At 44.2% G+C, this 26,247-nt stretch overlaps 4 protein-coding genes across 5 annotated transcripts; 2 read left to right on the top strand and 2 right to left on the bottom strand.

Moving 5' to 3' along the window:
- Nucleotides 1-1,958: 1,958 nt before the first annotated feature.
- LOC137866360 (transcription factor HES-7.1-A-like) lies at nt 1,959-3,863 on the top strand. Of its 2 annotated transcripts, XR_011102115.1 has the most exons (4): nt 1,959-2,073; nt 2,303-2,398; nt 2,654-3,613; nt 3,731-3,863. XR_011102115.1 is itself a non-coding variant. In XM_068702182.1 (3 exons), exons 1-3 carry the CDS (start codon nt 2,029-2,031, stop codon nt 3,230-3,232), a joined length of 720 nt encoding a protein of 239 aa, XP_068558283.1. In that variant the 5' UTR covers nt 1,959-2,028; the 3' UTR covers nt 3,233-3,863. The 2 variants fall into 2 exon arrangements, 1 of the variants encoding a protein (XP_068558283.1); XM_068702182.1 differs by having other exon boundaries at nt 2,654-3,863.
- Nucleotides 3,864-8,440: 4,577 nt separating this feature from the next.
- LOC137866359 (transcription factor HES-5-like) lies at nt 8,441-9,676 on the top strand. The gene is made up of 3 exons (XM_068702181.1): nt 8,441-8,523; nt 8,640-8,726; nt 8,833-9,676. The coding sequence occupies exons 1-3, from the start codon at nt 8,479-8,481 to the stop codon at nt 9,427-9,429; spliced, it is 729 nt and encodes a 242-aa protein (XP_068558282.1). The 5' UTR covers nt 8,441-8,478; the 3' UTR covers nt 9,430-9,676.
- Nucleotides 9,677-11,400: 1,724 nt separating this feature from the next.
- Nucleotides 11,401-21,277, bottom strand: notchl (notch receptor, like). Its single transcript, XM_068702168.1, has 11 exons — nt 20,216-21,277; nt 19,249-19,393; nt 18,503-18,835; nt 16,583-16,803; nt 16,059-16,383; nt 15,388-15,563; nt 14,701-14,762; nt 14,127-14,250; nt 13,085-13,182; nt 12,621-12,952; nt 11,401-12,205 (listed from the first exon to the last, which is right to left on the bottom strand). Exons 1-11 carry the CDS (start codon nt 20,265-20,267, stop codon nt 11,695-11,697), a joined length of 2,379 nt encoding a protein of 792 aa, XP_068558269.1. The 5' UTR covers nt 20,268-21,277; the 3' UTR covers nt 11,401-11,694.
- A 25-nt stretch (nt 21,278-21,302) lies between these two features.
- On the bottom strand, nt 21,303-24,763 carry LOC137866347 (uncharacterized). Its single transcript, XM_068702169.1, has 5 exons — nt 24,553-24,763; nt 24,103-24,210; nt 23,826-23,957; nt 22,511-23,155; nt 21,303-22,233 (listed from the first exon to the last, which is right to left on the bottom strand). The coding sequence occupies exons 1-5, from the start codon at nt 24,596-24,598 to the stop codon at nt 21,314-21,316; spliced, it is 1,851 nt and encodes a 616-aa protein (XP_068558270.1). The 5' UTR covers nt 24,599-24,763; the 3' UTR covers nt 21,303-21,313.
- Between the last annotated feature and the right edge of the window lie 1,484 nt (nt 24,764-26,247).

The following is a 26,247-nucleotide window of genomic DNA, read 5'->3' as shown; positions in this document are numbered from 1 at the left end:
TTTCTGTCTCTGTAAGTATACCTTTTTTTTTAATATTGAAGAGGTAAACGATGAAAACTGGACAGCATGTGATTGTATTTGTATTGGTGCAAGGTTGAATTATAAAGTGGGGGAACTGCCCAAAAGACTTTACGCTTTTAGTTATATTATTGACTGTAAATGTGTTGGAGAATTTGCACCACTAAAGCACATAGTGTCATCCGGTAGACTATGATTATCTGAGCTTCTCACCCTGTTGGACGGAGCGGTTCTGTGTCAAAATGTAGTTTCACCTTTCATTTAAACATGTAGTTAAGACATGGTGAATATTCTTTAAATCGCTTTTTATTGAATTAGTTTATTAGGTAAAAAGGGAGAATGTGTTGTCCCCGGCCAGCACCTTAAATAATAAGATGAACCGACAAATCAAATACACACAATATACTAAATATACACAAAGTCATAGCAAGCTTACACATGGCAGTAACTTACAATTCAAACTGTTTCCTTATGCGGTGGAACTGGAAACTTATAATAATACCACGTTTTTATTGTATTTACACTAAATATGGTGCTCCTCTCTAACCGTTATCGTGTGGAGTAGCTGCAGGAGTCATGTGCTCCGGCTATAATGCAATCGATGCTGTTAATTGACATCATCATCAGAGGACCCCTGAGGGCCCCCCCCCCTCCAGGGCTCAGACCACTTGTTAAAAAAAAAAAAGCTGCCACGTGTGCGTCGCCTCCGTCTCTCGGCTTTCCCACGGTCGCCTGGCAACATCAAAGGGTTTCCACGAGCAAATGTCGAACAACTGCTGCGCCGCTAAACGGGGGCGCCAGCACGAGACAGATGCCCAAAAGGCACGCGCGGTCCACTGTGACACGGAGGTGTCAATGCAAAGAGGTTAACCCTGTTGCACCTTCCACCCTGCGGACCGACTAACAAATGCAAAGGCGTGAAGTGGGAACGGCGAGGTGTCAGCACATGCCGCAAGTGAGCGCGGAGTTCAGAAAGAAAGACGGAAAATAACCTCGCAAAAGAGATGTTGGTGAGCAGAATAATACACGATTTTTGACAGAATAATACGTAGTCTATAAATGCTCAAGTTGGCACCAGATATGTCAACATGGGCAGAAGATGTCGCCGGTTTTGGTACATTAATAAACCAGCTGAAGAGATGGATTTAAGTGCTAACTTATTCACCTCATATGGTACACGAATGCTTTTTTTTTACGCGCTCTCATTGGTGCAGCTGAACAGACTACTGCATCCAAGTAACTTAAGTAATCGACCCAATAACTGATATCTGATATCAAAACGTTTGGAATGAGCTATAAAGGGATAACAATACAATAAAAGGACGAACACAAAAACACTCTACTCAAAAGTTTAGTGTAACCAGGACATATCGGTGGAGAACTAAAATGATTGTGATTATTCACGTTTTGAATTTGTCCTGTTGTGAATAGGTTATTTTCCACCTTTGCGTATTCTAATGCAAAAAGCAATGTTCAAAGTAATAGTACGGTGAGGTTAGTATTTGCTATTCCGTGTATGCATTCCAAAGAACACTAATTGTGACTCGTGTTTTCAATATTTTAACATAAACTCTCAAATTTTAAATTTTCTTTTCATTTTACGCATGGCTTTTTTGCGCACCACGTCGTAATATGCAACGTTTTCATACTTTGTGTCTTGTGTTTAAAGCACGTTGATTTTTTAATTTTTAATTTTTTTTTTTTTTTTGCATGAAGGTGAACTAGAGGCCTCAGATCAGTGATTTGTAAGATACGATTAATCGAATTCAAAGAACTGTGAATAAAAGAATAAAATAAAACAGTGACATGGAGGAGCTGAAGGGGTGGGGGGGGGGGGGGGGGGGGGGGGTGCTGCTGCTGTGGGTGGGTGCGATTGTAAAATGTGGTGGTAGGGGGAGGAGTCTGATGGACCGGCTTGGAGGAGGTAAAAGAAGCAGCCTGGGACACCGGCCGCATTGCCTTATCAGTTGCTAACTGGATAAGCACGGACCGACTGGACCTCTGGCTACAATGAAACTGTTACAGCAAACGGGGGATGCAACAAACGAAAGAAAGGTAAAAATAAATCTCAATGCATGTTCTAAATTGTGTTTGTATAGAGTATAGATAACAACTGCTATTTTGATGGCTACACGAGGATGTTAAGGTGACAGAAAGTGTCCTAGACAAAAAAAAAACTTACAGCTTGGAAGAACACTTTTTAATCAAAGTAAATTTGATTTCATTTTCCACCGCTGTTCTTTTGTGTCATATACCCACAACATGTTTTCCCCTTTCTTTCTAGTTCATGAAATCTCAGGTGGAGAAACGTCGAAGGGAGAGGATGAACCACAGTCTGGAGTGTCTGAGGACAATGTTGCTTCAAGAGCCACAACAACTGGTAAAAAAAACTAACTTTGAAGGCACTCGTATAAAGTGAAAGGAAATAACATTTCTTTTTTCTTTCAGTTTTACAAACCTATTTAAACTCTTTGTATGGCTCTGACGCATGCTATATAACACGCTGTACATTTAAACATTTGCATACGTTAAGATAAAGAATGTTTAGAATGGTGAAATGATTACGCCATTGTGTACCATTGAGGCCTCTTACTGCCAGCAGACTCCATTAACTCCTACTGATGTTTTCATGCAGGGTGGGACTCAGCACAGGGTGGAGAAAGCTGAGATACTCGAGCACACAATCCTCTTCCTGCAGAAAACTGCCAAAGGAGACGAGACGAGAGCTTCTGCTGCTGCTGCTTCTTCTTCTTCTTCTTCTTCTGTTGGTGGTGGTGATGGTGGTGGAGGCCAGAAACACTCTTTCCAAGACGGCTACTCCACCTGCCTGCAGACGGCTGCTCAGTTCCTGGGACCTGAGGGGAAAGGCCTGTGGCTCGGAGCAGCGCTGGACGCGTCTCTTTCCTCTCGCTTTTCCCGCTCAGACGCTGACCCTGCAGGTGTCCAAAGGAGAACCGAAGGCGCCCGTTCGTCCTCCGGCTCTCTGCCGCGCACGAAGTCCATTCTTCGGGTGCTGAGGCAAAAGTCCAAGCACAGCCCGCCCGCACCGGACTTCGGCGTCGCTCATCCGTACCGGCTTCCGGTCCAGCAGGGGTTTCCCACGATTCCCCAACAGGCTCTGAGACAAAATCCGCTTGAGATGAGACGAGCGAGCAAACAGAGCCCGGCCCAGAGCAGCCCGGTCAGCCAGACTTTGTGGAGGCCCTGGCCCTGATCAGCAGGCCGTGACCTCCGACGCTGAACATTTGATGACTCTAACAACTGTTTAACATTCACTGGGGCCTGCTGTACTCTTCCTGAATGAATATGTGCATTGAATCCTTGCGAACAACGGCCTCTGGACTTCTGATAGCTGATAACGGTGTTGGTGTTCAAGCGCAACCTCAAAGCCTGTAAATAATGTATTTTGTAATTTCCTTTGTATGTGTGATGGGCTGGACTCACTGCTCTTGTTCAATGCCTTTGAACGAGCGCAGACAGTGGGGCAGCCGTCTATTCTGCCAACGGCACGCTCTCCCAAACCGGAGGACACACGTGAGCTGGATCACGGTGTCCGGCTGGGACTGCTGGCTGTGCTTTAAGAGCAAGTGAAGAGGTGAGTATCCTGAACCCGCTCTGTCCTCCTTCATGTACTGCTCTATACATCTGCTGTCACGATTCGAAGATACTGAAGTGGATAATGATTGAGTGTCCATCCGTCACATTTCTCAAGGTTGGAGGCTGGGAGAGCCCCCACGCAGCCCCTCACATTCACCTGTGTGCCACGATGTCTGCTGGCATCAATGACACCTGTGGCTCTGTGAACAGTTTAACATGTATTCCCTTTAAATATATATCTTGTCTATTTTGCACACTAATTTATTCTGGATGTCTCCCTATGGTGAGAAGTATTCTTTTTTTTTTTTTTTTTTTATTATTATTATAATAAAATAAAGACTTTTCTTAAAATGAAAAAAAAAAGCATCGTATTCAATTATTTATTTCTTTTCAATGCGAGCTGCAGGTTGACGGCTCTCTTTAGCTGCAGTGGGAGGTGTGAGGCTCGGCCTCCTGCAGAGCTACATCCTCCAGGTGTGAAGTCTGGCCATGAGGCCAAAGAGTTCAGTAGCAGCTTTCAACTTCAAAGACATCAAAGACAGCCCTGCTCACACTCTAGTCACTCACTGTGAATGTCTTTCAGGATTAAACCAATAAATAAAAATAAAAAAGATAATAAAAGATAATATAGCCTGGAGCAGTCGGTGCCAAATGTACCACAAAAATAAAACAAAATAAAAAAGAAGCAAAATAAATAATATAACTCCATATTTAGCTTCGGTTTACAGCCCTGACACAGTGTGCCATATAAGTCTGACCAAACTTGTTCTGTTTCCGAAAGAAATACCTTGTTATATGATTTCTTACATGTAATTTCATAGAAAAAAAGTATGATACATTGGCTACATAACTGCAGAGGGCCTGTTACACCTCTTCAGACTGCTACAGCACAACATTCCACTGCTTTATCTATCTTCATCACATCTTTATTCAAATCCCTTTTTTACCGGACGGGATGAGGTTGAATTAATCTAACCCTTCCAGCTCATGTCCACGTGCGTTTTCATGTGAATCAGTATGCATTCGGTGTCCTGCGTCGACCCCCAGCTGCTGCTCACGGGGCCATTTGTTTTCTGCGCGTGTCCGGTGTAAGTTCACAGGAAACCAAACGTGTCTTCACACCCTCGTGACTTGCAGCCCTTAGAAGTTCAGTCACACTAACGGGACTTTTGTCTGGATGATTGTTGATCAGGATTGGTTGACACCAATATAACACGTTTTGTTAAAAACAAAAAAACAAAAAAAAAATATCGGTGACTGTCCAGTTAGTTGTCAATACACAGAATTATGTGCCACGAGCAGCCCAGAAATCATATTAAATGATATTTTGTCATTAGAGCGTGCGAACTAAAACGTACTTAAATGTAAACAAATCCAAACTAGATGAAGTTCTATTGGCTCGTGCTCTTGTATTTATTGACATTCACTGTATTGGCAGACAACCGCGGATCCTATAGTCTGACCTTTTTTTGACGTTACGACACTGCTGATGAGAGACAACATGGGAGACGCTTTTCTGTCTCTTTCTCGTGGGAACAAGAGAGCGGCGCGCGCCCATTTGCACTTTTATTATCTGTTGGTATTAGTGTGTCATTAAAAAGAAGTGTGTGGAGCACTGCGAGCCTTCAGGTTCCCACGCACTCACTTTCCACACGCTGGCCGCTCAGACGCAAATCACGCACCGAGGTTGTCCCCGTTGTTTGACTTCTTTTACATATTCGTTAGTCACAACTCGTGACTCGGTGTTAATTGAGTCTCTATCAGCCTCGGAGTGCACGTGTCTCGTGAACATAGAATACTGCGGTTTTTATTCATCTACCAAGTGAATAAAAAGACATTTCTACATTTTCTGTGACTTTTGTATCACGTCTTTCCTAAGGAAGGCGTGGGCACGTGCCAACATATGGCTGACAAATAAGCAATAACATGGTAGACATTAATCTCAGCTGAACGATTATTTTTCTATATGTCTCCACGAGCCTGACACGTGAGAGTTAATCTAATGTACAAACGTGTTTTAAAAAAGAAACTTGCAGTCTTGTAAAGAATTCAGTCTGTTGTTAGGTGCTCTTCAGCTGGCGCGTGTTTGAATTAGGTGTGATGTGGTCGCGTGCTGCCGGAGCTGCTGCACGTGTGGGCCTCAAAAGGCTTTAGTGAATCAGCGTTTAGAGGGTCAAATAACAAAGAGACACGGTTTGTTCCTGCAGCTAAAAATTAAATATTAAAAATTAAATCAAAAGTTGTTCAAGACAGTAGTTCCATTAACTGATGAGTGACAATTAAACTCTAAAATCAACAGCAAAATGTAACCATAAGCTGAACACAGAGCCCTAATAATGTCTAAAGTATTTATTATTCTAAGTCTATATTTTATATTCCAGTCTTTGTATTTTGGCATATTTACTCAATAAATGTATGAGTAAAAGGATTACTTCTATTGTATGTTACTTAATACTATTACAGCGTATACTTCATACATTTCAGAGGTAATTATTGTACTTTTTATATATACGGTTATACAACACAACACCTTTTTTTTTTTTAGATGAAACCAGTGGTTCGCATCCGTTTGGTTTGTGTTCCTTATTAAAAAAAATCTTGGGGCCTTTTATCACAAAAGAATGATTTCCTCTACTTCTCAGATGGCTACATTTAAATAACTGTTTCAGGCCCCAAAAAGTCAAACGATCATTTATTATTATCCATTTTCCCATACAAAAAGAAAGTGTGGAGAGAAGTCAAAATATCACATATTTGTGTTGCAGAACTATTTTTTGTTCTTTGCTTTACAATGAATCATCTCCTGACCCCTCGTGTTTATCTGGTGACCCCAAGAGGTTCCTGACCCCTAGGTTGGAAACCACTGGACTAAACTTTAAACTATAGCTCCACCTCGAGCAGCTACAACAGTAAAATGCTGCTTTCACGTTGCTCCATCATTTTAAAAATCGAATATCGTCAACATCTGTCACAGGGGACACTGTTCTACCGAACCTGCTTTTACTTTAATGATTCAAGTACTTTCTGCTGCTTTTTACTCGATGTATTTGAGTGCTTCTTCCATCACTGCAAAACAAACTGCTTACATAAGCAATGCGCAATGAGGCAAGAGGACACATGTTCTCCAAGCCAAAAGGCAATAAATATCAATAAACAAACGGCCTTGAGTCGAAACAGCAAATGCAGACAGATGTTGAATAAGTGTGACAGTGGGAGAGCGACCCCCAGCTCTTTAGCATCATGGGAACGTGGAGCAACAGGCTTCATTCTCACTTTATTACCTGTTGAAACCGATACTTCGTTGACAAAGTGTGCTTGGAGGAGAGGTGGCTCTGAGGTTCCCACACACGTCCGTGGGACACTCAGAACAATCGTAACAGTGAACGACCCGCCGTTGGTGGCGTTTGACGAGTTGGGAGTGAGAATTTGTGAAATTTTTTCTCCCATATTTGTTTTAGTACTGAAACTAATCACGTCAATTGGAAGAGTCGCGCGTAAAAGGATAGACTTTACGCGCATCTCGGTTGTCCTTGAGAACTAAAGAATTATTAGACACTTAAAAATACTGAAATAGTAAAAGAGAGTTGTAGGTAGACGATCCGAAAACAGTCAACACAACGACTTGATCCAGTTTTGTTTACTGAATGCCAGAGACTGTCCTGATGTGCAAATGTGGGAGTAGCTCCTTCAACTCGTTCTCATGGGAAAATTGGTCAGGGAGCTGCATTCGCACTTTAATTAGGTGTTAGAATCGATACATCATAACAAAGAGTGTTTGAGGGAGAGGTGACTTTCGGGTTCCCACGCGTTGCGTGTCCAAAAGACATCGTGAGATGTGCCTTTTGGTTTTAATCTCATTATTTGCATTTGCAGAACCGCGCGTAAAGGTCACTTCACGACATATAGGTGCTATTTTCTGCAGAGTTTGCAGATTGATTATACATTAACAAACATGGCTTGAATTAAATACGATATATGTAACTTTGAGGTGTAGTTGTTGCCTTCGTTTGGTGTTTTATTCGCAAACAGGGAGACAACAGTGTAAGGACATGCGCATAACAGAGTGGATTTTACGCACGCCGAAACAGGCACCCTTGTTGCAGATGTTTTTGAATTTATGAGAACCTCATTCATCAGTGAGTGAGTGAAAAAGGTGCTTATTCACAAGGTTTTCTCGTCTCCGCACTCCTTTTCTTCTGACGGTGTCGGCCCGAGGACGTGTCTCGTTTGGCCGTCCATAATAATGGTGAGAGAAGTCGCCCGCGGTCATTTGTCTGAGCTTCACGCTGTTTTGGCGGATGTGTGTTGCTTCCCCTCACATATGTAAAACTGGACACACGAGCGGGTAACACCTTTCACATGCGCGTGCCGCTGACGCTCAGCGGGGCAGCTGCACGTGCCCGCAGATTAGGGAAGGGTCGAGACGCGTCGTTCAGTCCGCATTGATCTTTGTCAAAATGTGTTAAAAGCGGACAATTAAGAAAATATTAAAATGGGAAATGTATGAATCAATGTATGACTGAATGAATAAATACATAATTAGTTCACGTCGAGCTTTATTTTAGTGCTTCATAAAAGCCTTCTCTTTTCCACGAACATTAACTTTTAAACTGGAGCAGACTGTCAGGGAAAAAAGGCTGAATATTTTAAAGACATAAACCACTTTGGTAAAACCTAAATTAAATCTAATCGTGGAGTAGAAAAACCTGGAGTACAATAAAATCTGTGATCAGAGGCTGTGGGTGGAGCCTAAAGTTACGCCCACGGTGGCATAAAAAGCTGTCACAAACGTTCCTGATGTCACATTCAGCTTTGACTGAAACACCGGCGGAGCAGCAGCGATCAGCTTCTTGGAATACAATCATGAAATTGCTTCAGGATTCAGAGGACGCAAAGGCCGACAGAAAGGTAAGACCACACTTGTATCATGGATGCCTTAAAGCACGTTGGGACAAAAGCAGAACTGTTGAAAACTCCACATCTTAGTCTCATTCATTCATTCTGCTCTCGCTTCTGTTTCGCAGAGTCTCAAACCTCAGGTGGAGAGACGTCGAAGGGAGCGAATGAACCGCAGCCTGGAGAGCCTGAAGACTCTTTTGCTACAGCAACAGGTACGGACCACAAAACTCGAGTGGTCTACTTGTTCAACATCGACGACTTGCAGCCTTTTTAGAGCAGGCTGTGGAACTGTTTGTTAACTCCTTGTTTCTGTCCCAGGAAGCGTCTCAGCGCAGAGTGGAGAAAGCTGAGATACTCGAGCACACAGTCCTCTTCCTGCAGAACACCGCTGAAAGAAACAAGATAAGGGCTGGAGGCGGGGATGGTGGTGGTGGAGGTCAGAAACACTCCTTCCAAGACGGCTTCTCCACCTGCCTGCAGAGAGCTGCTCAGTTCCTGGGACCTGAGGGGAAAGGCCTGTGGCTCGGAGCAGCGCTGGACGCGTCTCTTGCCGCTCGCTTTTCCCGCTCAGACACCGACCCTGCAGGTGTCCAAAGGAGAACCGAAGGAGCCCGTTCAGACTCTGATTCTGCATGCGCCCAAAGAAGAACCGAAGCAGCGCGTTCCCCCTCCGGCTCCCTTCTTCTCAGGAAGTCCTCCAGGTCTATTCTTCGGTTGCTGATACAGAGATCCGGGCTCAGACTGTGCACGGCTGCCCTCACCACCGTACCACGTTGTGTTCAGAATCGTGGGGAATCGCAAAGCTCTGCCACGTCAACTCCCCAACAGCCGCGCAAAGTGGCGAGTCAAATGAGCAAACAGAGCCCGTCCCAGAGCCAGCCGGTCAGCCAGTCAGTGTGGAGGCCGTGGCCCTGATCACCACGCAGTGACTTCAAAAACTGAACTTTGAATGACTCTAATATGCTTTTTTTATATGCACAAAATAAGAGCATGCGTTGTCTCTACGAGGACATTTTCCGTGCAATGTATTGACCTCGGGTCGTCTGTTAAGTCTGATACATGTGTTGATATTGTAAATCTATTGTGACCACACCAAGTGCTGCTACGGCCTTTACGGGCCGACTCGTGTTCATCGTGTCACATATTGTGAAGTATTTTTGCACCTTTTTTAATTTATTCTATTTGTCATTTGCAAATAAACAAAAGGAGGAAAAAAAAAATCACTAAAAGTCTATTCATTGAGTGTTTGCTGGCACGTGTCTTGAAGGAGCGTTATGCATAAGTGTGGACTTGTGTGGTGGCACACACGTGAGGATGAGAGGCACCATGCAGTGACGTTTCACACGAGCTTCAATCCTCACTGCTTTACTCGGAAAAAACTAGAACAAACATTAATTACATACTTCTATTCATATATCGTTAGCATTTTACTAGTATGCACCTATTTTTAAAGTATATAAATCATTTTTACTTGAGGGGAAGCCGTGCGTAAAAGTTGCCACTCCCGTGCGTAATGTCAGATTTTACTAATTTGAAAGTGTAAATAGAGATTTTATCTTTTGTTAAGGCCGAAGTCGCTGTTTCCTGCGTAAAGAATGCATTCTTGGCGTGCGTAAAACAGCTCTTAATGGACACTGCCCGATCATTTGATTGCATCTCGTTAAACCGAGTAAGTCTCTCGGTCTGTAGCTCCTTTGCATTTCAATCGTCGGCAAATGCGCGTGGGAACGATGGAAGTGTCTCTTCTCTGTGCCCCCCCCCCCTCTCCAGTGATGTATCCGTTTTAACGGGTAGTAAAGCTATAAATGCAGCACCGTTTCCTCCTTTCCCATGGGAAAGACTTTGAACTCTTGGCGTCTCTTTATCGGCAGAAATTTGACCCAGCCCGGATTGAAGCCGGGCTATACATTCTAACGTGTATATACAGGTTTAACGTGAACTTAGACCTCTGCATGTCACCCATCATAAGCATTAGGATCAGTGGGCTGCAGTAAAACGTCCGGGGAGCAACTTGGGGTTCAGTGTCATTCACTCTTTTCGGTTTTGAAAAACTCGTTTAGCCAGAAACTGTGGGTCGTTGGGGCAAAGCGTTTGATTCAAAGGTGCTAATTGCGCTAAATCCTGACAACCTTTTGATCTACACAGGCGCGTGCAGGTGTGATTCAGGCACGAGCCAGCGTTTGCATATTTAACCCCATCAATTCGTTACTCAATAGAAGTCGCCGGTGCGGCAGTTTTTCTCAGTCCTGTTTGCCTCTTGTTCTATGTCTAGATACAATCTTATGTCATTAAGTGTTCGAGCAATTTAATTACAATTTTAGTGGCAATACATAACGTTTCAAAATATATAAAACATGTTTTGTTGGACATATAAAACAAGAAAAACAGGCCCTCTGGAATATTTGTATTTCAAAGTTTAATTTGGTGATTGGAAAAACTTACCCTAAACTATTTCCATAATTTCTAATATATGTTATAAAATGTATTATTTTAGTCAATCATTTATTTGTCATGACTTTTTGGGAGTATTCATCGCTTGTATTTTGAAAATGATCCAGATATTCCACTTCCTGTTTGATCGAGCTGTGATGTGTGATCATTGAACATTGGTTTTGCAAGTAAAATAAGAAAAGTACACTGATTCATAATATCAGTCAAACTGAGCAAACACTTTAAACATTGCAAATCCATATCATTTGCATTAAATGTCACTTTATTGCATGAATCAGCAGGATTCTGACATCTTTGTGCAACCATGCACACGTCTCCTTTTTAATAATTTCTCTTTGAATGTTTTCCGGAATAATCAGAATACAACCCATTAGATGTCAAGACAATGTGAATATATTACAATATCTGTGGCCTTCATGTCATGTTTGACTGGCATGCATCTCAGACATGTTGCTTTATTCACTATTTGACTGTCGCGTAACAGAAAATGTACAAAGGACTTTAAACTTAGTAAAAAAATACAACAATAATAATTTAGGTCAGGCTGAGTGAAAACTGGGGAGGGGCTGCTGTGTTTGAACTCTGTGAGGCCACACCCATCAGATGCTCATTGAATAATAATTAAGATCTCAAAGTAGCTTCGTTGTAAGTCATTATCTTCACGTGTTCTTCGATGCTTTTCTTCAGGGCTGAATGGAAAAGGCAGCGGAAGCTGTGTTGCTGGTTTCTCTACAAGGCTGTTTGTGTGGAGTCAGATGTGATGTTTGACCTCTCACCTCTGGATTTCTGCTCTGAAGTTGTTGAACTCGCCGCTGCTTGCTCTGCTCTACTGGGATTGTCGCCAATCACGACTGGCCGGCGATCCGATTGGGCGGCAGCATCTGTGGGAGGTGAAACGACCACTCTTTCTATGGGCTCATTGGCTGTTCTGTCTGTCACAATAACGTAATTGGGCTCTGGCTGGTGGCCACTGGAGCGGCGCTGCAATGCATGCTGGGTGCAGGAGAAGGAACGCTGCCGAGGGGCGGGCTGGGGCGACAGGAAGTGAGGCGTTGCAGCTCTGGGGGCTTCCTGATGCCTATCGCGATCCTCGTCTTCCGAGGTCACCTCCTGCAAGGTGCTGATTGGCCGAGGGGAGCGGCCCATGACTCTCGGCGGGACCAGCGCTGTTGCCGATTGGTTGAGCTGCGGTCGCCAGTTCTGCGGGGAGGGGTACTGCACTCGGCTCATCGACCAATCACTGACAAGACGAGAAAGTCATCACAACATTAGACTGCCACACAGTAACATAGGGGTTTATCCCATAAAATATAAATTCACACTCACACAAAATATGGTGCTAACTCTCAGTAAAGTGACTTATTTTGTTATAGAACCCAGATAGAATCCTTATTTTGTACACACGTGTACGGTACGTTAGTATCTCGTGATTTTGTTCAATTTACAATCTCTAAAATCCATTTGTATATGTCACAGCCAATTAAGAAAATCCTCACATTTGAAATAGTGGACAGGGGAGAGTTCGTTAAACGAAAACATCGTTAAACATTATCACATTATTTTTGCGTCGATGGACTAATTTCTCACACACATACTCAGAAGGCAGATACAGAGACCCGGCTGTCTGTGCGCGCATCGTCTTGCTGAAACCTTACTTTTGCGGAGGTGGCGTCATATCTCGATGCCCTATGATCCCAGAGAAGGAGGCACTTCTCCCGGGCATGCCCTGTGACCCGACCCACGGCGAGTACATCAGAGCGCGCTCCTCCCACAGCATGTCGTTGGCCGTGTCGACGGGAACGGGCCCCCTCTGAATCTGGTGGGCCAGCAGGAGTTCCAGGACCTGGTGGTGAATGCCCTCCCTGGCCACGTCGATCGGGCGACGTCCTCTCCGATCGTGCAGCTCAAGGTTGGCACCATGAAGGAGGAGGAGTCTGGCCGTATCGTAGCAACCATGGAGCGCGGAGAGGAAGAGCGCCGTCTCGCCCTACCAGAGAAAAAAAATCATAAAAACAACATAGGTCTGTGACGTCTGGAGGATATCAATAAAACAGGCAATGTGCAGCTTTAAACATGCAAGCCAGGGGTTCTTAGTGATAAAGAAACAGTCAGAACTCACCTTGTTGTCTTGCAGGTCCACAGCCGCCCCGTAGCGAATGAGGGTCCTTGTTAGGGTGAGATGGTTTACTGAGCATGCCCAGTGCAGGGCTGATCTCCCTGAGAGAGACAGCGTGAGTGGAGGGGAGGCAAGGGGGAAGAAGGGAGGGAGTAAGTCAGCCAATGAACAACCATTACACAACAGAGTCGAGCCCAAGATGGTGAAGAGAGGGAGAATGGAGGGATGTAGAAATTGTTTCAGCTGAAGTGAGAACGAGAGACAAGACAGAAAAGAAAAGAAAAAAACAAAGAGGTGTAAACAGAGGTAGACAGAGAGACAGCGAAAGCGAGGAGAAAGACGAGCATCAAAGTTAACATGTCGACCCGAGTTTGAGCACCAGAGCACGTTAACTTTGATCTGAGTCAGAGGAGGGCAGCAGGGGAGCTGGAGGAGGAAGAGGAGGAAGAGGAAGAGATGGAAGCCATGGAGACATGAGCACAGGCCGGGAGAGGAGGGACACAAAAAGAGGACGTGAGAGAGACGGGGGGGTAAGTTACACCAGTTACTCAGCCCCTCAGTATACAAGGTGTCAGAAAATAACGGCCGGGCTCCAGAGCTCTGCGTGTTGCTTTCCTCAACATCTAGCTTGAATGAGAGATTGAAAAAAAAAAAATGTATACTCATGGTGGCCAGAAGTCAAAGCGTGCTAACGTTTGGTGATACCTTGCGCCACCAGCAGGTTGACGTTTTAGTTTTTTTTAGTGAAATGCCTCCGAAACTATTGGCTGGGTTGAGATGAAATTTGGTGCCGATATTCATGTTTCCTTCAGGGTGAATTGTGGAGACTCTGTAAGTCTTATTACAAAAAAATACTAAACCTCATTAGCTTCCATGTCACTATTTTAGACAGACATTTAAATAAAACGAGCTACATTCACATAATTCAATGAGGTTAAGAAGAGGCACCGAGCTTTACATGCTAATTCTATTTGACTGAGGTTTTTGGGTTGAGTCAGACGGAGGTATCAAACTGATATTAGTAACTGTGACACGGATGCGTTACCGGTATGATCCGTGTTGTTGACCGGTACTCCCGCTCGCAGCAGCTCCAAGACCACTCTGTCCAGCCCGCTGCGCACCGCTCGGATCAGAACCACGGAGCCGTCCGGGCCACACCACTCTGCCGACTGCCAGCACAACAGAGCCATGAAGAATATACAGAACACACATACACATATTTCATACCTAAATATTAAACTCTATTATAATTGTATATATTGTGTATTGTGACGTGTATTTTTATTGTATTTTTCTTTTTCTTTTTTCTTTATATATAATATTAAGATGTTTATACCTGTAATCTATTGCTGCTCTGGAACCTATTGCTGCTTGTAACAAAATAATTTCCCCTCGCGGGATCAATAAAGTTACTATCTATCTATCTATCTATCTATCTATCTATCTATCTATCTATCTATCTATCTAAACAGTTTAAGCTTTGAACAGTGTGGTCTACAAAAAACAAAAAAAACAAAGAAGGAGAATTAAAAAAAATACAGCCACAATGGTTAAAGTCCTGAATAACACTGGCTAAATTAAAATGAACAAAACGTTTGAAACAAAAACAAAGGACAGACCTGCTGGGGAGGACTGAGCAGAGGAGGAGGAATGGCGTTTCTCTCCCATCCTCTAGGTGGAGCTGAGGGAGAATAGAAAACACATTTGAGATGGATCTCCAACTGACGAGGAGTCAGGACTCATACTCAGCACGGTGTGTCACAATGAGTCCTGTGTGACAGTTAATAAAGGCTGTATTTCAGCATTGTACATGTATTGCTTGGGGTGACATTATGTGTTATTGTTTGCATTATTGGAAATCTACAGATTATTTTCTTGATTGATCGTGTGGTGTATAAAAAGTGAAAAAGGGCCAAGGGGTCCGACAAAATATAAAATGAAAAAAGATTTTAGCTAGGCAGACAAATAACAATGTATAAGAAGTGTTATTCATTCACACAGCACATTCCAGACCAATGAAACCACTAAATGACCTAAAAGCAATAATGCAACAAGTAAAACACAAGGCATGAAAAGAATGGAGGAGGTGGAGGTGAAGAACGGAGTGGCATTTCCTCAGCCGAGTCTATTATTTTCATTCATCAAAGCAAATTAAAGCATTTTTAAAAGCCAAGGGTCAAACCGCCAACCCCTTGAGCCACAGACACCCCCCAGATGCCAGACAGCCAATCAGAAACAAGTATTTGTGTGTGTAAGTATAGCGTGGAGTGAGTGAGTAGATGAATGAAGGAACGTTGGAACCTTACGTTGTACGGGTCTGCGGGGCTGCGAGGGTCCGGCCCGGTAGTGTTTCTGCTCCTGGCTCCTGTGGTCACAGATGGAGGCGTCCTCTTGTCGTCTGGAGCATCTCGCGTTGATGTCTTCCATTGAACTCTGGGTAAAGTCTGTGTCGCTTCCTACATCCTGGTCCCTTTTGAGGGGTCTGGAAACCAAAAGTACAGTTTTGATCAACGCATCGGTGGTTTCCATGTAATCAAGAGCTCTGCAGCACACCCAAACATAAGAACTATGTCCAGTCACAAATCCAAAGCTAATTGTTTGCCATTATGAAAAATAGAGATAAGCATCAAATATCAAAATTTGAGATGTGGGAACCAGGAAATGGCTGGTATTGACTTAATGATAAACGGTTGCAGGTTCAACTCGTTGGGAGCAAAAGTTAATGAGTACTTTCAACAAGTACATTCAATTGTTTTGAGTACAACATAACTATATACAAGATATACTGTATGTGAGGAAGAAAAGTGAAAAAACAAATACAGGAAAAAGGTAATATTCAACCGATTAGCAGGAAAAAGTGCCATTCAGCCTTTTCAAAAACGACGAAAGTCTCACTTGTTTTACATTTGTCTACATGACATCATCCCTCCAGCAGACAAAACATCCTCCCTCATGTCTTTCAAAGCTTGTGTCTCACCGCATCCGGATGGCGTCCTCCCCCAGCGGTTCCCTCCTTCTCTTCTTCTCTGCCTCCTTCGCTTTCTTCTTTTTCCTCAAGCTGATCTTCTCTTTCTCTCTGCTGGATCGGACCCTCTGCTCTTGGTTGGCTGCGTGCGGCGCCAAGGCCTTGGATTTGGGGTCACTGTCTGTGACCGTGGACCGGTGTCTCACACTGTTGCCGCCTTCCCTCAGCGCCCGCCGCTGCCTCACCCTCCTCGCCACCAGGAACGCCACCAGGGCGAGCACCAGCAGCAGGCCGATCGCTACGGCAATCACGGCCCATAGCCATGCGGGGGTCGGCTCTGTGAGAGGAAGAGCGGGAAATGGATTTTGCTACTAGGAGGTAGGACATTTTGTGAAGGAAAAAGTGATATCAAGATACTTATCACTTATCATGTGAATTAACATCTACACACTGGAAACAGAAAGTTGTTTTATAGTGTTTTGTTTGGATGACAGTCTCTAGGATGTGTGTGTGGGAGACAGGACCCGTGAGCCTACCTTTGACTTCCTCTTTAAACGTTTCCTCCTCTCTGCTTCCTATTTCCTCTCGGACACCCCTAATACTGACGACGGCCTTCAGCTCCGGGAGGGTGGGGAACAAGCTAGGCTTCAGCAACATTACGGCACGCAGGAAACTGGCTGCCTCGGTGGCATAGGGGAAGCAGGTAGAGAGCAGACGGGAGCACGGCCTGTTGTCCACTTGGAGGAACAGGAGGGAGCTAGGAAGGAGTGGGAGGACGGGAAACAGTAGGAAAGAGCACTTACATCATTTCATTACAAGTAGTTTTGTCTGGACACGTCGGCTGAATAAAATCTAGGACCATTTAAAAGCATAAAATGCAACACGCATGATTTTTGATATTTATATCAGTATTCATACCAGTCTCCCTGTTCAGACTGTCTTACTGAACTTAACGGAGTTCCCCAAGGTTCTATGCTTAGCCCACTTATTTTGTCTTTACGTGAATCATTGTCAAGTCAAACAGAGTATTCTATTTATGTAAATAGAAGGAATATAAATAACTGAAGAAGATGTAAGCTAATTGTAAATAAAGGGAAAATAAAGCGGTTTGTAAAGTAATTAATACTGACAATCTGACTATTCGGGAATAAACAGGGCGGAACCAATGTGGCTAGAAGTCTAGATAAGGGGACACGCAGTGACACACCGTGTCGCAGTAAATACGGTCCGGAATCGGACAAACGCCGCCACCAGAAGAGATCGCATGATATGGATATATCAAGCGACGACTGACGGGTCTAAACGTCCGGAGAGGCAGCCGGTCAGAGAGCTGTGAGCTGTGCAACAACTGAGAGACTCTATCTGACGTCACCGGCTGGTTAGCGTTAGCATTACGTCACGGGGATCTGTAGCAAATGAATGCGGCGATAATGTAACCCTTTGTCGTATATTACTGTGTTGTTTATGATCGATTGTCCGGTGATGTTTTCTGTCTGGTTGTAAAATCATATGATGGTGGAAGCAGAGTAAATGGTAATAATAATAATATAGAATAATATGAGCTGGTGTTAAGTTATGGCAGCAGTGGGAATTAGCTGTATGTGCTTTTATATGTATCATGTTAAGGTTATAGAATAGAATGTGGCACTGGTGCTTTATAACTACAACCATCATGAACGCTTCGCCTATTTACATGAGTTGTATATTGAATATGGGTTTTGTTTCTGTTTTCTTTTTCTATTTAAAGGTTGTTGTTTTTTTTACCTACACTAAGTGATTATACTAAAAGCTCAGTGATTGAACAAGCAGCTATGCTGAACCTACCAAAATAAAAGGAGGAAAAAGAAAAGTTGTTGGTTCATCGAGTGAAATCCAGTTAAAATCCTTCGGGAGACTCACCGATCCTTCTCAAGTCGGGAGAGCGCACATTTTAACAACACAACCCGACAATCATTCAGGTGATTAACTCGAGCTTGTGTTGACAAAAGTCTGTTGTTATTTTCAAATGCTAAAGGAAGCCTTTAGACATTGTTAAAACAAAGAAGAAGACAATGGAAGCTGTGCTACAGGGGGACCGTGGCTAAGTGGAGAGCAGGGCCGCCTTTCAATCAGAGGGTCAGCGGTTCGATCCCCGGCTCTCATGTCAATGTGTCCTTGAGCAAGACACTTAACCCCAAAATTGCTCCCGTGGCTGCGTCTACAGTGTGTAGATAGATTCTGAATTATAAGTCACTTTGGATCAAAGTGTCTGCTAAATGACTGCGTTGTAATGTAACATATTCCAGGTATTTGGCTTGATGAAAGTCTAAAAGGGGGAACCACAAACAGGATTTAAACTGATACATGTGATATCTTCTGCAAAATTCAGAAGACTATTTTATATCCTATGGTAAATGACTCCTTTTGTCTTGTCAAGCGTCTACTCGCTGTTTTTCACAGTTCACTCGGCAACCTACCCATTCGAGTCAGCCGCAGATGCCTGAGCCAGCAGGTTGGCGAGCTGCTGGGCGTCGAAGTCAAACAAGTTCCTGTCGGTGGAGAGAGGCGCCGACCCCCTCAGTTTGAGCGGCGACTGGAGGAGGATGCTGAGCGCCCACAGCAGGGAGCTGTTGGAGAAGGCTCCGCGCTGTTGCGGGAGGCTGGCGTGAAGGACCAGGGTGCCCTTGGCCCACAGGGGGCTCTGGTGCGCGAAGCAGTCGCTGCCGTCCCACCCACAGGCGGCGCTGTCGCATCCCTGCTCGCAGTGGGAGTTGGCGTAGTGGTCGCGGCAGTACTGGATGTGGCCCGGACTGAGAGCCGTGATGGAGAGGAGCGAAGAGATGTAAAGAGACAGAATAAGAGGTTTGGCAAATTGGCGTTACTGAGACGACTTTGTATTTCACTATTTGATTCTCCTTTGCACATGTGTGCTGGTTAATGTCAGTAATAAGTGATAATAATAATAAGCATGAGGCTGAGTCTGTCTGGCATACAAAACATCCTGAAACCTTAAGTGATTTTGTTTAAAAAGTTATATAAGCAAATATTAATACAAATAAGTAAAAAGCAATGAAAAACATAATCGATGGAAAACCAGCATACAACAATTTTAAAGGGAGCGACCAAAACATGAAATGATTTAATCCACAGCATTCACTATGAAGCTGGGAAAGCCTTTCACATGGGTCTGTGATGATGAAAATGAACACCAAAAGTGTTTTACTTGCAGTGGCCCCTGTCCTTCAGGCAGTCGAAGCCGTCTCTGAGACACTCGGGCTCCATACACTGTCTGTCACATGACCCGTCTCCAAACTTGTCCTTGCACTTTCTGTAGATTCGACACTGACCCCACGGGTCACCAGACGCAGCTGCGGGGGACAAGCGCGCACGAGGGCGAAAAAAAAGAAAAGAAGAAAAAAAAAAGGGTCACAAGGTTGCACATCAATTGTGATCTTTTGTAACGGCAAACATCCCTTCCATGTTCACATGCATTTGCACAGTCGGCAAATAAATTGCGCGTAATATATCGCTCCATCTTGCGCATTCAACGGTCGTGTTATCGCACATTCAAACCACTCATTGTCTCAGAGTATTAGCTAACTATTCATAACAATGCAGGTCAAGCCATGAAAGGTGGGTCCTGATATACGGGCCGTTTAGAGGGAAACAGGAAATGGGCCCGACATAAACAGGAAGTTTCCAGGAGAAGCGAATAGCAACAGGAAATGGAGTGGGCCGGGACTCGATAAAGGTTGAAGGTCGCCACTGTGGCAACGAGGAATGTGATGGAGTTGGACAATGGGCTTGGCAGGTGTGTGCGGGAACAAAAAAAAAAAAAAAAAAAAAATGCATGAACAATAGAGCTGAAATTAGACGTGTTAGGTGTTTAACGCATTTGTTTAGCTTGATCAGCAAAGAGAGCTTTCCTGGTGCAGGAGGGATAATAATTTAAATATAATAATAATAATAAAAATATACTTTTCCCTTTGTCCTTAACAGAATATTACAAAAGGTTAAATCCATATCTAAAATGACCCATAATATTATATTGCAAATCACATGATCTGAAGCTACAAATCACTCCTTTTAAAAACCTTAATAATTCACCTACAGCCACAGGATGCGGTTTCACTACACTCTGAACAGGTGATGTGTTTCGCGTTTTTGTGCGAAAGAAAGGAAAGCCTCACCTCGACACGTCCAGCTCAGTCCCAGCAGAACAAACGCCCTCAGAGCCAACATCTCCAGGGTGTTGGCCTCTCTCTTCTCCGCTCGGAGGAATCAAGCAGCTGCTCTGTTCAAACCTGCCTCTGATCTCCGGGAGCTGCCGCTGCGACTCGCCGCTGTTTCACTCTAATCTGTAGCTCTGTGGCGTCGTCTGTCCTCCCGCTGCTCACCATGAACTCTGAGGAAAGCTGCGCGATCCCATCACCGCTCGCCGCCACCAACGCCACTTGCACCAACACCTTCCACCACCACCACCACCCAGCCCACTTTGTTCACTCGCTCTTTTTCTTTCTTTTTTTTTTTTTTTTCAGAGGCCCTGCGGATATCTGGACAACTTCCTGCCACTGTGTGGAGAAGAATAGGAGGGTGATGACTGTACGTGTGTGTGTGTGTGTGTGTGTGTGTGTGTGTGTGTGTGTTTGTAGCCCGTACTGTGTCTCAAGTTGAAAACACACAGTATGGGGCATGTGAGCTGTTAGAGGAGCCGTTATTTCGATGTGTTAAAAGCTACAGGGTGTGGAGGGGGAACGGCGTGGTTTGAATTTGACCTTTTTACAACGACTCTGTTTTGTCCACATGCTGAGTCAAAAGAACAAACTTGGCTGTGAGTTCTCTGCCTCTAAAATAACTGTGTAAACCGCTTCTGTTGTTCTTATTCGCTCCACAAAAGAAAATGGAGCACTTCTGGCCCAAATGGCTCTTTGTCAAGCGCAGAGTGAAATAAATAAGAACCAATAACTCAATCAGTTTAAGGCATTCGACTTTGGCCCTTCACATGACACCCGAAATTGAAAGAACTGACATTTCAAGGAGCAACAAAGCTTTCTCCACTGTAACCCCCCCCCCCCAAATAATTGTAGCGTTTAAATAATTCCACTTCAGCTTCTCAGCCTGCATGACGACTGAACTGCTTCAGATAGTGTGAGCCTGGAAGAAGCGACCGCTATCTTGTGCTTAACAGGACTGAATGAAAGTCTTTTTTTTTTGGAATTCAACCCTCAACGTGTGTTCTAAGTAGTGAAGCGACCAACGAAGGAGCAATGAGCTCCTTTAATCCCTCTCTACTGGTTACCCGCTCTCTCTGGTTGAGGCCCGGGAGCTCCTCTTTCCAAGCAGTACTCCTCCCAAAGCTCATTGAACAAATTCCCGGTCGCACCGAAGGAGCACCCTTGATCCCTCTTTGGGTCACGCAGTCCCAAGTTCATCTTTTTAAACACCGCGCAGAAAACCTGGCGAGAGAGCGCCGTCGTCTTCCTGTCCGAGCAGTGGTTGTGGTAGTGCCTGTACACCTCGGACATGTTCGAGAAGACCGGCTCCAGGTACAGCGTGGAGACGGACGTGCCGCAACAGTACGAGGGAACTTTGGGCAGACTCTCGAGGAACTCGTTCAGGACTACATGCTCGGAGGCTTTACGGGACTTCCTCCGCGTTTGCTTCTTGGCGGATCCCTCTGAATCGTCCTGCTGAGATGCGTTCTGTGCCCAGTTGAGCACTGACCACTCGCCGATCCCCAAAGTGGAGAGGAACATCTTTTTGCAAACCTGTTTCCTGTCGCCGTCGGCTATCAAATGGTACCGCATCGAGACCGACCTTCTCGACTGAGTCCACGGCGCTCGGGTTCTTTCCACCGGGTCGCAGTCGACCAATCCGGACACGTAGATCTTCCTCTGAGCCCAGTTCATGCACTGCCAGAAACCGGTGAACAGCTCGTTCCTCGCGTCGTCGCTGAAGTCGGCACAGAAGCGGTTGGATGCTCTCCTGCAAGCGCTGGACGAGCATCTCGACCCCATTGTCCTCTGACCTTTGGTCGTGGTCGTGCCGTCTTTCTTACACTTGCTGACGTACGGTTTGCCCTCCATCCTGAGTTGCTTCTGCCGATTTTGCTTCCAGGTCAGCGGCTTGGCAACTCTGGATTTCTTCCTGGCCGACCCCTCTGGTTCTGGAGGCCTGTCTTTGTCTTTGTCGGCGGCGTTCACTCGCTCTGCAAAAAACAAGGGGGAAGTGACATGAACGCGTATGAGCTATTACTGTGATACACTTTAGCTTAACGGCAAAAAAAAACCCCAGCAGCTATACCCCTAAAAGCAATCAATTTACACTGACGTATATATATACCAGAACAAAAGCATAAAATCCACACATTTCAGGGGCTGCAACCAGCAAATGTTTGGCATTATTGTCCTTGATACACATCTGATTATCACGTAGTGCGGCAGTTGCAGCCTCACAGCTGTCTTCAGTAAGTAGCTGACACTCACCCAGGTTAACGTCTGCAGTTTTACTGACGGTAGAAGAAGCAGGGTTCTGTTGCGCACACTGAGGGACAGCCTGCCTCTTTTCTAGTTTGTGTTCATTTGAGTCCTTCGTCGTCGTCGTCGTCGTCGCTCCTTTCTGCGTCCAGTTGAGCACGGACCACTCTCCTATCCCCAGAGTGGACAGGAACATGTTCTTACACACTTGTTTCCTTTTGCCGTCCACCATCAAGTGATAACGGAGGGAGACTGACCTCCTGGACCGCGATCCCACCGCCCGAGATCTTTCCACGGGCTCGCGGTCCACTTGTTCCGCCACGTACAGTTTTCTCTGAGACCAGTTCATGCGCTGCCAGAACTCGTCGAACACTTTCTCCCGGGCCTCCTCGTCCATCTCGTTGCAAAGGCGGTTGGAGGCCTTTTTGCACGCGTTGGAGGCGCACCTCGGTCCGACTGCCCTCGGGTGTTTTGTCACAACCTCGCCGTCTTTCTTTCGTTTGCTCACGTACGCTTTACCCTCCATCCTCAGCTGTTTCTGCTTGTTTTGCTTCCACTTTGATGGATCTCCCACTTTGGCTTTGGGCTTTTTCCTTCCATTCCCGGCCCTATCCATATTTGTGTTTCCATTTTTGGCAGCTGTATTAAGGAGCACTGAAAAAAAACAACGCACAAAAAAAGTTCTTAAATATTAAAATACTTATATTTAACACAAAATGATGGTTAGGAACTGCAACAGCTTGCAGAAATACAGGACAGCCATCGCGCATTTGACAAACTTGAGCTCTACAGACCAACAATGTTTTTTCTCATGATCCCCTTTTTTCTTTTCTGCGTGCAATATATAAAATAACACTTTGTTGCACATGTGGAGAATATGAATCGACACATTCCATCAAATAAAGCTAGATACTGTAAGAGAATTAAAACGTCAACATCGTCAGCTGTTTGTGCTGCACTTAATATTTATGTATATTCCAAATAAATGAACGGCATCTCTCCCAGTTATTGTGACATTGGTACATGTTTATCATAATCTGTGTAGTTAACTTAAAATAGGCCTCATTGAGGTTAAAGATCATATAAGAAAAGATACAACTGTATTCATTATAAGGGGAATGGCTGTGCAGCAGTTGCAGGATAACAACAGGGGTCAGTCTAGGTGGAATTCACACTTCTGTCAGTGGATTTGAGGTAGTAATGTGTAAAAAAAGCTAAAAAAACCCCCCAATATTATGCTTTTACAGGATGTAGGCTAGCATTCACACAATTCAAACACGCCTGGTAACAGTTTACAGTTACAACAGCAACAGCTGTTACTTACTGGTGTCAGCACCCAGAGGAGGAAACTGGGGAACCATCTGTGGCTCGATCATGACCGAGACGGACCTGTTTTTGGACGGTCCGTCTTTGTGCGTGTCAGATTTCCTGCCGGCATCAGTGACGTGCAGATGTTCTGGATGAAACAACACACACACACACACACACACACACACACACACACACACTCACACACACACACACACACACACACGCACACGGTTTCTTGTTAAGACCTGTTAATAAGCGCTGTGTTTCTTTACAGAGACACTCATACACACCTGGAGGGATGTGGTGACGCCCGAACGTCTCAGTGACTGCGGGTCTGTGAACAGGGGGGTCATTGGTGGGTTTGGGATGGAGACCAATATCCTCCATGGCTGCAATGGCTAGAGCACAAGAACCAGGTTGTAAAAAAATATATATATATATGCTTATTTTTAAAGCGTTTTTGTCCAGGCTTTAAACACTAAAAACACTGCTCATGCATAAAGATAGACAACAAAGCCATGTGTCTCAATCCAGATGTTTCAGCTCAGGTAGAAGTAGGCGTTGCAGGGCCTGACAGTCACAGAGCAGGGTCAACAGAAACGGCTGTAGCGCTGCTTACAGCGATGTTTCGTCTCATCATTATGACTATTTAACTTGATGTGCACCAGATGCTAAGTCTAACTCTTCTTGCATAGACACACAGCCCTTTAAAGAGGACGCATCGTCTCGGCTTTGCTCACACAGTGTTATGCATCTGAAGACGTCTCGTAGACCCGTCGGTTCCATCCAGAGCGGATCACACGTCCCCCCAGCGGCCGGCTGTTCACTCCGCCGCGGCTCCGACAGCGAGACGCGGACATCTGTCAGCTCGGTTTCGCTCCGGTCAGCTCACGTTTTATTTTCGCTAAATGTCTTTAATTAACTGGCGGAACTGGCGGAGCTTCCCCACACTGGCAGCTGCCATGTCCGAGCATGCGCACTGGCCTTCAAGGCAGAAATAGGAAGTTTGTTGTTCTAAATGGAATAAAGAAGATTAAAAATACCGCCACACAACAACTACAACAACAATTGTGATAGCAACAACAACAATAATTATACTAATAACGATAATAATATTAATAATGTTTAGGTGTTTTGCAGTGGTAGAGCAAGTATTCTGATGTAGCATGTACTACAGATATGTAGTAAATATATGATATATGTAATTTATGTTGTGTACAAGTAAAAGTCTTGGTAATACATTAATGTAAAGAATAATAATAATAATTAATAAAGAATTAAAAGTAAAAGTACAGAACAAAATGTATGCAAAGTGTCTGGAGTAAAAGTTCCCCCATATGACTGACATATTAATATATTATATCATCAGACTGTAATACTGATGCATCCATATTACAACATGTTACTGTTTTCGCTGGTTGAGGTGGAGCTACTACAGTATAAGCTACAGTTAGGTATTCTAACCCAGTGGTTCTAAACCTATGGTTCAGGCCCTTCTGAAAAGGTCACAGGATAAATAGGTGGGGTCGTGACGTGATTAATGGAGCAGCAAAGAGGCAAAAACAAAAGATCTGCTACACAAGTTTGTATTGTTTTCTTCTTTTTTTACTTTTCTCTAATCTTTGCTTATTTTTTTAAATAGATAATTTGACCGCGTTGGGCCTAATACATTTATTAAAATGAAACCTTTTGAGAAGTTTACAGAGGAAATGCTCGTTTTGTGGAACTACTAACAGCTTAAAGACACATCTGAAACGTGACACACAGCCCCTACGCCCTCCAGACTCCACTGTTATAACCTTAAACTTATTGTACACCAAATAACTAACTCAATTTACTGAGTACAAATCAGAAGTGATTGAATCTGTCAAAAATGTACGTTATATTTTTTACATATGTGAAAGGAAACGTGTTCTAATTATAAGTGATGTATGGGGTTTCACACAGGCCGCTTATAGCTTTGCTCATCTCATCCTACAAACATGAAAGCAAAGGGGAAGGAAGGAAGCTATCAGGGAGTTCAATGTTTCTGTTGAGGGTTTCTTTGTCTTAACACAAAGCAAGAATAACCAACATGGGAAAAGCAGGAAACTTTGTAAAGGAATCTGAACTACTAAATAGAAACTCAATATGGAATTCAGTCATTATTTTTTATTTTATTTATACCAGTACTTTTACTACTGTTGTATATCAAAAGCCTTCAATAAAAAAGACATAGGATGCATAAACATAGGGTCCAAACAACAAATGTTTGCCCCAGGGCGTCCTACCCTAACAGTTTAATGTCACAACACATTAAGTTATTTAAATTCCAGCTGTGGATCCAAAACTAAAAATATAATCGGCCTATAGTTAATATACTATGCCATACTGTTCTATAGACTACTATAGAGTAGTACTGATTATATCGGCCTGATGAGTGATGGTTTGGCCCA

Source organism: Cebidichthys violaceus, unplaced genomic scaffold (genome assembly GCF_023349555.1).
Source record: "Cebidichthys violaceus isolate CVI_PGR_0920_01 unplaced genomic scaffold, fCebVio1.0.p SCAF_81, whole genome shotgun sequence".
NCBI lineage: Eukaryota > Metazoa > Chordata > Actinopteri > Perciformes > Stichaeidae > Cebidichthys > Cebidichthys violaceus.
Note: the sequence above shows the minus strand (reverse complement) of the source record. Positions and strands in the feature narration are given on the sequence as shown.